This window comes from Desmodus rotundus, chromosome 7 (genome assembly GCF_022682495.2).
Source record: "Desmodus rotundus isolate HL8 chromosome 7, HLdesRot8A.1, whole genome shotgun sequence".
NCBI lineage: Eukaryota > Metazoa > Chordata > Mammalia > Chiroptera > Phyllostomidae > Desmodus > Desmodus rotundus.
The window spans coordinates 14,365,218-14,377,490 of NC_071393.1; the positions used below are offsets into that span (position 1 = coordinate 14,365,218).

Here is a 12,273-nt window from a genome sequence, read left to right on the forward strand (position 1 = left end):
TCAGTGTGCTTACTTTTACTGTAGTTCTGGGGCCAAATCTGCCACGTGGACCTAAGACTCAACATAAACACCAACTTAGAGATTCTGGGTCCCAACACCAAAGAGAAAGAAAACCTGGCATCACTTATTTTCCTTTCCAAAGTTATCTGGAGCACTTACGCCCTATGAAGAGAATGACACTGATAACAAGTCACCGAGTGGTGCCCAGTTAAAGAAACAGAGGGATAAACACTACCTGCCCAGGTCTGCCAACTGCTTGGTCCCTGCTGGGCCCCATGCGGACAACGTGTGAACAGTCCAGGTGCAAAGCCCCAGCCGACAATGCTCGAAATGATATTCAGTGGGGCCAGAAGGGAAACCCACAGAGACACCACTCCTGTGAATCGTGACTCACACGTGAATTAAGTCCAAATGCAGGAGAAAATCTGAGTCATGCCTGAGTGCCCGCAGATGGTACAAACTGCCAGGCCCAGGAGGTGAAGGTGAGGTCACAGATGAGGTCTTCTATTTTTTAATGGATGAAGTGTTAACGAGTGGTTTGTCCAGAACTCACCTTGCCCCAAAACAAGAACCCAATGTGACATTTTGCCCTTGAGGAACCCAATTTACTTTCTTTTTCAATTGATTTGAGAGAGAGAGAGAGAGAGAGAAACATCAATTTGTTGTTCCATGTATTGATGCATTCATTGGTTGATTCTTGTGTGTGCCCTCACTGGGGATTCAAACCTGCAACCTTAGCGTATCAGGATGACGCTCTAACCGACTGAGCTACCCAGAAGGGCAGGAACCTGATCTACTTTTGATCCTTACAACTTTGTGAGACAGGCCAGCAGGCAGGAAGGCCAGGGAAGATCTTTATGCCCAGTATACAGATGAAGAACCTGAGGCTCAGCAAGGGCTGAAGGCTAAACTCCAAAGGCCATGAGAAGTGAGGCCGGGTACTTAGTTCTGGTCATGTTCATCAGAGCATGCTCCCTCATCTACCACATCATAATCTAGGTCACACATTCCAACCACACTGTACCACTGGAACCACTCACAGGCCAGCTCCCTGTGATAAGGCTTTCTTTTCATGGTTGTCACCCCACGTGGAACTGCTTCACATAGAATCCCATGCCAGAGCTCCCCGAGGTGAGAAGAATTGGTGTCTTAATCATTTTGTTTCTTCTCAGGCCTTAGCACAGTGCCTAGAGTTCAAGAAGCATTTCTGCAATGGGTAAGAGTTTAGTGGGCATGGAGAAAGCCAGCCATCTTCTATGAGGATTGAGGATGGCTGGAAAGAAGTCAGTTCCAAACCACGCAAGGCAGAAACAGACTGCCTGATGCTTTGAGAGGAATCCCGTTGATTGTTCCAGAATGAATGCTAAAGGTTATAAGAGAGAGAAAAAAACATTCTTCAGTAAGAAGCTAACTTCAAAAGGCTTTTAGCATTCTTTCAACTACCTGATATGTGCCAGGCACTGTTTTAAACTCTGGAGATACAATCACAAACAAAAAGAAAGATGTATGTCAGGTGGTGCTATGGAGAAATATTAGGCAGAGCAGATAGATGGGAATTGCCAGGGTAGAGAGTGGCGATTCAAGTAAGACCTGAAGGAAGAGAGCAAGCTCCGTATAGGATGGCCAAGTAATTTATCATCCAATCCAGGACACTTCTGAGAGTGAAAGAGGGCACTGCGAATACTCATAGAGGACAATAAATTTAAACCAGGACTGCCCTAGGCGAACTCAGATGTACAGACCTCAGCCGTAAAGCTCTCTGGTGTAAGGCCGTAGCAAGAGAAAGGACACAAGATTCAGAGTGTGTCTGATACGGGGAACCAATAGAGCGAAGAGGAGTAAGGAGCCACATGATGCAGGGGGCTCTGTTGGCCCCTATAGTGCCTTTGGCTTTTACTTCAAGGGTACTGGGAAGCCCTCAGAGGGTTTTGTGCAGATAAGTTTCATAATCTGACTTCTACTTTTGAAGAGTTACTCTGAATTGCTGTGCTGAAAATAAACTATATGGAAGGGCAGCTAGCAGGCTACTGAGACAATTCAGGCAAAAGATGATGGATGGTGTGCTAGACTGAGCTAGGATTGGTGGAGGTAATGAGATATGATAGGATTCTAGATATATCCTGAAGGTAAATCTGACGTTAATTGGTAATTGCACGTGATAACCAAGGTTAGAATAACTTTATCTAATTTCTTTCTGTGGCTAGTCAGCATATATAATTCACCAGGAAGCATAAAGTCAAAGATGGGAGTTCAATTCCCATGTGAGGCCAATGCTACAGACCACCTCCTGCTGACCCCTGACCCCTCTGAAAACACCTGCTACTGGTCATAAAGGGGCTGGACAAGAGAAGGATGGTCCTATTTAACACTAGTACCCTGACTAGAAAAAGAACCCAAGGGGCCCACACCTTCTCTAAGACGCTAAACATCCTAGAACATGTTCATGTAATTGAACGCTCGCAGACCAATTAGAATAATTTTGTGGGTCATTCAGATGCTTCTCACATACGGCAGCCTGGTCTCGGAAGCATAAATTTATTGTCAAACATATGTGCTGAACACTGTGAGGATAAGTCAAGACAGCTCTTCTAGTCCAGTGGGGAGACGAACATGGGAACAGTGGGATCGGGACGCGCCAAGTGGCACAACTGGGCGATGCACGGGAAGCTCTGTGGAGACATGCCCGACACCTCCTGGGTCGGCTGGGGGAGGAGAGGGAAGCGCCAGGGCGGGCTTCGAAGAAGAGGTACTTGTTGAAGCTGATTCATAAAGGCTAAGCTGACATTTCCCAGGCAGAATCAGGGGTTGAAGATAGAGAAAAAGCGTATTTCATACAGAGAGACTAGCCTACGCAAAGAAATAAGAGGAAGGACAAAGTACCACTCTGTTCCCCTCTGGGCCTCTCCTAATTGTTTTTATGGAGGGGGTTTGCACCTCCCCCACCCCACCCTGCCCACACACAACTGAAAGCTCTTGTGGAGCAGAGACCACCCCGCTCTGGCCCTGGTGCCGCTCTCAATGCCAAGTTCACAAGCCGCCCTCCATCACGACTCACTGGCAGACCAATGATAAATGTGGCTTGACCAGCATGTTCCCAGCTAAAAATGTAACGTGCGGTCCATTTATAATTCCATGTATTATAAAGCACTGCTTCTAAATAGGTCACCCAAAATTGTGGCTGAAATGATCCCAAAATAGACGTGGCCCTTCTTTTCTGGTCCCCGAGTCATTGCTAGATGTGAGCCTGCTCTGGGCATCCTGACTCTGTCACCTCTTGGATCGGTTACCTGCACCACTGTTGTTGCTAAGCAGGCTGACAGAAAGCTCTTCTGTTCCACTGAAGTTCAAGAAGGACATGCCGTCATCAGGCTGGCGGGAGGAGCTGTGCCTGCAGAGAACAGAGCCCAGCCACCTGGCTTAGTGCACATTGTCATCTCTTTGGTCCTGCTCACCCTGTATCCCACCAGGGGGCTTCATCAGAAACAGGCTTGAATATTCAGCCACACAGGCTGACAACCCCTGGGATCCAAATCATAGGCTACCAGGCCTCAGGGCTTGGATTGTGTGCCCACTCTGGCTGCTCCTGCCCTGGCACCTCAGCTGCCATGCCATGCTAGACCGCTTACCCTTTGTGTCCTAAGCTTCCCCCTGTTAACACCAACAGGAGGGGATGAGGTACCTGAAAACAGGTACCAAGTTAATCTGGTAGAGATGGTCCCAGCTGGTCTATAGCCTTCATCCATCCCATGGGATGCTGAGGTGAGTGAAAAGGGGGTCCAACACTGCTCTTTGCAAAGTGTTTCCACAAGCATCACAGGGAGTCCAGGAGTACTTGGGCTCCTGCTTGTCAAGGCTTAAATGACTTTCTTCCTGCACTGAGTCTCTTTGGATATCTGTAATGCACTCAAAATTCTGGTACAAAGAGTTATTCTTAAAAATGCAGGCCTTGATTTTCATTGCTTTTAGCATTAGTTTATTCTAAACTCAACAGTGAAACTTCTCAATGACCAAAATGACAAAAGTCATAGGCTGCCCAAAACGCACAGCATGAATTCCCTACCTCAGCACCCACTTTCACCCTTGACTGAGGATTACAAGGAATCCATGGCTGAGGTTTACAAAGTGTGCTTTTGAATTACACCTAAAGCTAAAGCAGGTAACTTCTGCCAAAACCTACAGGCTTCTTACTTTGCACTTGGCCTATTGAAGGGAATGATGCTAACTGACAAAGGAAAACGCTCTTCTCATGCTGCCTCTTCAGGTCTTATAAACATGAAATTTTGTCAGCGGTCTGTTCTGCACGTTGTCGTGGGTGCTGAAGGGTGTTTCTCAAGGTCCCGGCTGGAGCGCCGTGCACATTCTCACCTTCCGGCGGCTTCATGATAGGCTAACTCCAGCAGCTCTGCAGAGGAGTGGGTCGGGTCCCTCTGCCTGCTGCCCTGCAGCTCCGCCATATTCTGTCGGGTCTGATGATGGATCTGGATGGCCTCTCCGGATGGTCCTACCCAGACAAAGATCCACTGAGCACCATGCCCACCCGACAGCTAGTGCTGTGCACTTCGCTTCGATCTTCCCCTTTTCTGGCTGCTGGGATGCGAGTGTTGGAGACTGAAAGAGCACACCACAGACCACACACACACAGGAACATTACACACGTGACCCTCCAGCTCCCACATGGGACATCTCCTCTTCCAAGCTGAACTCATCCTCCTGTGTGGCCTCATGCTGGTCATCCTGTTCAGCCTAAGAGTATTTAAGAGCCTCTGTCTCATGCATGTCAACTGAGACGCCACAGAGAAATACAGAAGTATAGGAGGCAAGAGCCCTTCCCAGGAAGGTTAACGCAACACACAAGTGGAACACCTATGACTCTGTTAAAATATAGAGATGGCAACAACTGTGACTTGAAGAAGCAGAGGATGCCCAAGTGCAAAAAAGACGAGTAGGAGATAAATCAGAATTAGTCAAGTCTACTGAAAAATGCTTCCTAGAGAAAGAGAAGTTTCAGAGTGTTAAAGAAACTCAGCAGGGGCTGAAGGAGAGGATATCTGGGCAGAAGAAACAATCGGTGTGAAACCCCAAGCACAGGAGAAGCAGACAAGTGCAGAAGACCACCAGCGGAGCTTGGGCAAGAAAAGAACCTCTGAGGACGGCGAGAGGGGATGGAACGCTGGGGACTGGCAAAGGAGGGCCTCAGGAGGTAGAGGGCTTGGTGAGCAAGAGGACACAGTTTTGGAGAACGTTGTTTTGGTCAAGTGTTACATGTTGGGCATTTGCAGGAAAAGCACAGAAGCAAGAAGAGCAGACAGTCATGGAGGAAACATTGATAGTTCTTCTAAGAGAACCCAAAGGAAAGCAATGGGGGTAACAATGGAAAGAAAGACACCAGAAGAAAAGTCATATGACTGACTATGGCAGAGATAAGGAGGGCAACAGAGGCATTCGAGAATGACCCCCAATTGCAGCTGAAAGAGCAGGATTCAATGGTCACTTACTTAACCTTTAACACTAAAGCAACTACGAAATAATAACAACAACAACAACAACAACTAGACATTTCTAGGCATTCAGCAGGATGGCTTCCATGAAAAAACCCTGGAGTTTAATGCATCTGTTCCTTCCCAGCCCAGTAAGAGCCCACTAAGCTGAAGTTTAATTTTAGCCACAGCTTTCTAAAGCCTCACTGTCATCTGGACAGAATACAGATCAAAAAGGACCTAACTAGGAAAAACTGAATTGAGAAAAAAAATCTTTTTTCAGTTGCTAGAGACCCCGGAGAGAAAACAAAGGAACATAACTGTAACCAAAACAGTAACATCAATATCCAGAGAAAGCCAAGACAGGAAGGAATGAACAAGAATGAGGGACATTAAATGTCTTAGAAAAGAAAGCAGATGGCACAGCACAGTTTCTTTCAAACAGAAAAACAGAAGCCCTCAGGTTGATACAGCTAGTCATAGTCACGAAGCCGGTTCACAGTGCCTCCTCTGACCTTCACAAGAACGCCTGCGGTAGGCAAAGTGGGAGTGTCATCTCCGTCTTACAAGAGGGGCACCAGAGGTGCAGAGGAGCTCGATACTGGACCGAGGTCACATGGTTCATTAGTGCTGAGGACCAGGACTAGGAGCTCCCAGTCCAGAGCTCTCGCCTGAGCCTCGAACTTACCCACAGGAAACGTGTGCATCCAGCGCCTTCTGTTGGACGTGAGCTTCATGGGCATTCGTGAGGGAGCAAAAGGGTTGATCAGCGCCCGCTGGGGTGTATATCCCCCGGGTCGAACATGTAGCATGGATTCTGCACTGCCTACGTGGAAGCGCCCTGGTGCACTGGAGTCTCGCTGCGGTGGCTCCATCATGTTCTCCAGGACATCTGCCAGTTACCATCGAGTTGAGGCACAAAGAGAGAGCAGAGAGCCACAATGAAACCAGAACTAGGCAGATCCATCTGCCAAGGCTGCCAAGACTCTTAGACGTCATACATGTTAAGCAGTGAGGGAAATGAGTAAAATCACTAAGCTATAAAGAACTGAAATATTGGGTTTACCTTTTAAATAATTAGTTTTGGTTCCCAAATGATTGGCCCAATGATGCCACACCCAAACTGGATGGGGAGGACCATGCATCTCCTAGAGACCCTGGACTTTAAGCTGGGAACAAGTAAAGGGTAGGACTTGAGTTGCCTCCCTTGGAGATGCGATGGGTATATTCTGTATGTGGGAGGAACAATAAAATATGTAGTTGGTGACCAGAGAGACGGCAGACTTAGGCAGAGATAGTCAATGTGTTTGCTAAACCTGTTCAATTTTCCTCTTAGGCACACAACAGGACTACAGTTTCCTGTCCCTTTGCGCTGGGGCCAAATAACGTAGCCAACTTCCAGCCAACAGGACACAGGTGGAAGTGACATGCTCCGATTGAAGAGGTGGACCACAAATGTCTCCACATATCATCTCTGTTCTCTTTCCCCCTGCCGTGGCAACTCTATAGACAAGTGTTGATGTCCACAGCATCCCAGGATGAAAGGAGACCGGGGCCTTAAATAACTGGGTGGATCAGTGGCCTGGAACACAAGCAAGCACTCAAATGTTACTGTGTTTAAAAAAATAGTCTTGGGAGGAAAGAATGAAGAAATGGATGCATCTAGCCTCCACCAGGCGAGGAGATGACATGATATAGACTCAACCTGCCCTGTCTGATGGCAGACAGGTCTCTGTTATGGAGATGGAGGCAGCCTGCTAAATAACCCAAGCAGATCAAAGAGCTAAAATCCAAAACCAACTCCCTTTGTGTTCATCTCATGTTCACTAGGCAACCACCCAGTTTAGAAAGTTGGTCCAGCAGATGCAAATTCCACAGCATCAAGGATTCTGTCTTGTCCACCATTACCTACCCAGTGAAAGCCTGGGTTACAGTAATATTTTGTTCCTCAAGCCGGTTTATGTGCAAGAAGAGAACATCGAGATCTCCATGAAAGCTATGTTTTTCATTGTAAATTAATGAGCTGATGCTCTGGTTTACCAAATGAAAAAAGAAAATGGTCTAGCTAGTTGTCATGGAAGTAAAAGCAGAAAACCCTATTTAAAAAAAAAATTATTATGTACTCTGAAAAGGTCAAGAAACAGGACTAAGAGATAAAGTGGGTCAAAAATAGGGGTAGAAGAAAGGGGAAATGTTTCCTATGTTCCACTGAGCGGGTATGTGGGTGAAAATCCCTACGTATAACAGAGAAACGAGAAGCTAAGGGCCTATGGATGTACTGTCTTGCACTATTCCAGTGAAACGCTTTATGGCTTTTCAAATAAAATCCCAAATACCACTAAGGATGCTGAAATCTATTCTACTACTCACATCATTTTGAAGAAAACTGTTTCCAAAGCAACTTGGATTAAGACCAGCATGATCTCTTCAGAGATCTGACTTTTAGAATAACAAAGGTTTTTAAAGGATTAATGTTTAGTTTTCATTTAGTTTTTGCAACAGACCCTTCAAAGAATATTTTCAGCAAAATGCAAGTCACTGTCACATAAACTTAGAAATTTCCAGAAGGTGGGAAAAAGCTAACCTAGAAATTTTCAAATGCCTTAAAATTCTTTTGAATACTAATTTTAATTAATGCAGGTAACATAAGTTATTTTCTATAGCCATGTAATTAAGTATCTTCTCCTTTCTCTTTCAGAATTCGTTTTTATACTTTGAATCAGTAAAAATACAAAAACTTTTCCCAGGCCCTTGGCACAGCGGCACAGTGTTAATGGGTGTAAATGCCCCGCCCCTGCCCTGAGGCCACACGACGGCTTCCATCAACACACTGGACCACGGAAAACATTCCTGGGCTTTGAGAGCCCTTCCAGGGCAACAGGAGATGGCTGTGTGTGTCCAGCATTCCTCAGTCAGTGCCCAAGTCAGCAGGGCTACACTTCCATTTACATAACATTCTTGAAATAAGGAAATTATGGAGGAGAATAATTAGTGGGGGAGTGTGGGTATACAGGGGTAGCACGAGGGGGCCTGGCAGTGAGGAAGGAGTTCTGGATTTTACCTGCAGTGGTGGCTACAGAGATCTGCACGGGATAAAACTGTACGCACACACACTGAAATGACTGCACGTAAGCGTGGTGAGTCCGATAGTCTCTGGGTCATAGCAACGTCACTGTCCTAGTTTAGATATCACACTATAGTTACACAGGATGTCACCATGGGGGGAAATGAGTGAAAGGTGCATGGGACCTCCCAGTGGGTTTTTTTAATGATTTTCCGTGTACCCATAATTATTTCAAAACAGCAAGTTTAAAAAGTCAGGAGGGGCCTGTATACCCTCGTTGTCGGTTCTACTCAAGGGGAAAAATAACAGAAAAAGTAACACTTGTGTTCTTGAGTGCAAGCCAGGTTAACAGGTAACTATGAGCAGAAATCTTAAAGTGGAATACAGGACAGAGGCTGTTTTAAGTGTGGCACAAATGGGAATAATATCGAAATAAGCAATCACCTTTGACCCCAGGCCTAAGAAAAGCTCTGCATGAACATATATGGAAGTGTATGAAGTTATAGGTACAGGGGTAGAAAGGGTGGAGACAAAATTAATACACACATACATACAGCTCAGGCAATTTGCTCTTGTTGCACTGGCATGAAACTAATTACAATGTGGGACTTATACCCCCCACCCCCATCCCTTACTACAGGAAGGAAGCTCTGTGGTGCTTCAGCCCTCTGACCTCGAGTGCTGGTGTAGCCCAAGGAGCTGCTGACTTCGTACTGGTGCAGGTGGGGCAGTGGGATCATGAGCACGTTGGCGCTCCTGCCCAGGGAGCTGTCATCAGAAGCCTGACTCCTCACTTCCTCGGTGGGCAGCGCACGGCTGGGCACAGAGGGGCTGGAGGAGACGTCACAGGAACTGGCACTCTTGCGATTTTGACTCTCCCGCTCTCGCACAGACCTGACCCAGGAGAGGCAAGGTATGGCCAAGTCAGGTACAGCCCCACCTAGGTTAAAACACCAAAACCTGTCCCTAGCCCAAGGTACTTGGGAAACCAATAACCAAAATCCCCAATGAGATCTATGAGTGGGACATAATATGGGAGGTGCTCTGCCCAGAGCAGCTTGTGAGAAAGGGGATAAGTGACAGACAGTTCTCAATGGCTGAAGTGCGGGGATCAGAACTGTGAAGAAGTAATTGCTCTGGTCTGACCCCACTGATCAGTCTCGAATCACTGAAAGCGGGGTACCCAGGCATGACACAACAGGATGCAAGGGGAGGTATACAGCGCCACTGAGGAGTCTTGTTGCACCGGAAACCGAAAGTCTAACCAAGCCTCTGGAGCTCACTGCCAGTTCACAGAAAATTTAGAGAACAGAGGACACGTAAAACTTTACAAGGCAGCAATAAACCAAAGGAAGAAAGGAAGATCTTCTACAGTCATAGAAAAAAGACATTTCAACCAAATGTGACATGTGCGTCTTCTTTAGATCCTGATTCAACCAAAACAACTGTAAAAACACATTTTTCAGTCAACTGATAAATCTGAATATGGACTAGCTATCAAAAGATATCAAGGAATTAATGTTATTTGGTTACCAATGATAAGGTACTGTTTGGTCTCTTTAATTCTTATTTGTCAATGACATATACTGAAGTATTTACAGGTGGAAAAAACCAGAATGCCTAGGACTTGTTTTAGAATACTGGAGCAAATTTAAAGTGCGGGGGAGTGATGAAACAAGACGAACCCGCTGACCACTGTCCATTACACTAGTCTATCTATTCAAACATGTTCGAACGTTTCCTTAATGAAAGTGTCAAACACAGTACCCCCTGATTAAAACATAAAACTCCCTAAGGGGAAACCCTCTGGAAACAGTAGGAAGAAGGATCAGAAGGAGAGATGCCTGATAGGTAGGTAGGAAGAGTCCAGAATGAGAGTCAGCAACCATTGATGGGGCCGCCCCTCTGGCTCCAGAGCTGTTCTCTTTCTGCCTGGAGGGGTTTTGTTGTAAGCAAGAGCCTAAACAGACCATGAAAATAGATCCCACTACATGCTCATTATTTCAACAGTAAATATTTGAGCACAGTCCATGCTCAACCTGCATGACAGATAAAGCACTGGTTAAAATAAGGTCTGGGCCCCGTCCGGGTAGCACCGTTGGTTAGAGCATCGTCCTGATGCGCCAAGGTTGCAGGGTCGATTCCTGGTCAGGACACATACAAGAATCAACCAATGAATGCATAAATAACTGGAACAACAAAAATTGATGTTTCTCTCTCTCTCAAGTCAATAAATAAAAATAAAATTTAAAAAACACAAAACAAGATCTGGACCCTCAAGGAACACACCACCTGAGTGTCTGAAACACCAGGTCTTGCCATCTTTTATTAGAAAAAAGGAAAACCAAGGACCTTAGACTATGAAAGCATTTTAAGATAAGCACTACGAGCCCTCAAGCAGAGTCTAGGTCTACAGGAGCTTCTGTCACCAGCACTTACTCTAAGGTCCAGACATTCTCAGGATGAGACAGTAGGATGGAATGAAGGAAGAGGACAGAAGACAATCATGGGACCACTACAAGCCCATTTGTCACAGTGTGAAGTGACAGAATAGTGTTACAAGCAGTTGTGCTTAAAGTTGCATATTTAAGAAATCTAGTAAATTTGGTCAAGTGGGAAACAAATAAGCTAGATTTCTGTTTCACACATAAACTTCTGTATAATGAGCTAAGCCTAAGACCAAGACTATAAAGTATCAGAAGAAGGTGGGTACCAGACTTAACAGGGAGGTCACTCTGTAAGTGACATAAATGTCTAACCACTATGCCGTGCACCCGAAACTAGTAACACTGAATGTCAACTGTAATTGAAATTTGTTTTAAATGTTAAATATTAGGAGAAAATGTTAAATACATATCGCTAACCTTACACAAGACCCACAAATGAATAGATTGGTAAAGCTGACTACATCACAATTACAATATGACCAAAACGCCATGGAGCAAATTTAAAAAGCAGGAATAAGAGAGAGGAAAACAATCTTTGCCCTTTGGGAATAACAAACCTGAAATAAATTCTGGGCCCTAGGATCTATGCATGTTACTGGCAGCTCTCCTTATTTGGGGACAAAACTTTATAGCAAACATAGCTAACAAAACGGCTGACCCAAAGAACCTGAAAACAAAATCCCCAATATTCTATATGGTATGGCTTCTCTTGGGCTAACTTTAATTTGAAACATTTTCAAGGTTGCTCTCATTAAGGTCCCCACTGGACCTCACATTTTCCTAAGCAATTTTTATATCCACCCCCAAGTGAATCTGGCGGAAACCTGCAGGTGGCGAGGCGCTGAGCGCGGGACGGGCCTGGCAGCCTGAACACCTGAGCGTCGTAGGCATCGTAATCTACTTGGATGGGAAGGGCGTTCTCAGATTCTTTTGGAGTCCCAAGAGCTGAAATGCACAAGTAATATGAATTGTCATCAAAACACATTTCAACCAGATGCCGTCAAAGGGTCTTCATCAAAATCTGCAAGGCAGTCCTGACTGGTATAGCTCAGTGGATTGAGCGTGGGCTGCAAACCAAAGGGTCACCACTTCGATTCCCAGTCAGGCACATGCCTGGGTTGTAGGCCAGGTCCCAGGTAGTAGGGGCCACATGAGAGGCAACTACACATTGATGTTTCTCTCCCTCTCTTTCTCCCTCCTTTTCCCTCTCTCTAAAAATAAATAAATAAAATCTTTTTAAAAAATCTGCAAGGCACAGGTGATCATCGCCATCTCTCCCTCGAAA

General features: G+C 45.7%; 1 protein-coding gene across 2 annotated transcripts in view; it reads right to left on the reverse strand.

The window, feature by feature from the left end:
* The window catches only part of DEPDC5 (DEP domain containing 5, GATOR1 subcomplex subunit), an 89,485-nt gene that overhangs the window by 49,331 nt on the left and 27,881 nt on the right, over window positions 1-12,273 (reverse strand). For both annotated transcript variants that reach the window (XM_024567037.3, XM_053928649.1), the window contains exons 20-24: window positions 11,813-11,933; window positions 9,215-9,435; window positions 6,166-6,369; window positions 4,366-4,501; window positions 3,288-3,388 (exon numbers count right to left, since the gene is read on the reverse strand). In XM_024567037.3, coding sequence (XP_024422805.1) covers window positions 3,288-3,388; window positions 4,366-4,501; window positions 6,166-6,369; window positions 9,215-9,435; window positions 11,813-11,933 — 783 coding nt within the window. The remainder of the gene's footprint in view (window positions 1-3,287; window positions 3,389-4,365; window positions 4,502-6,165; window positions 6,370-9,214; window positions 9,436-11,812; window positions 11,934-12,273) is intronic.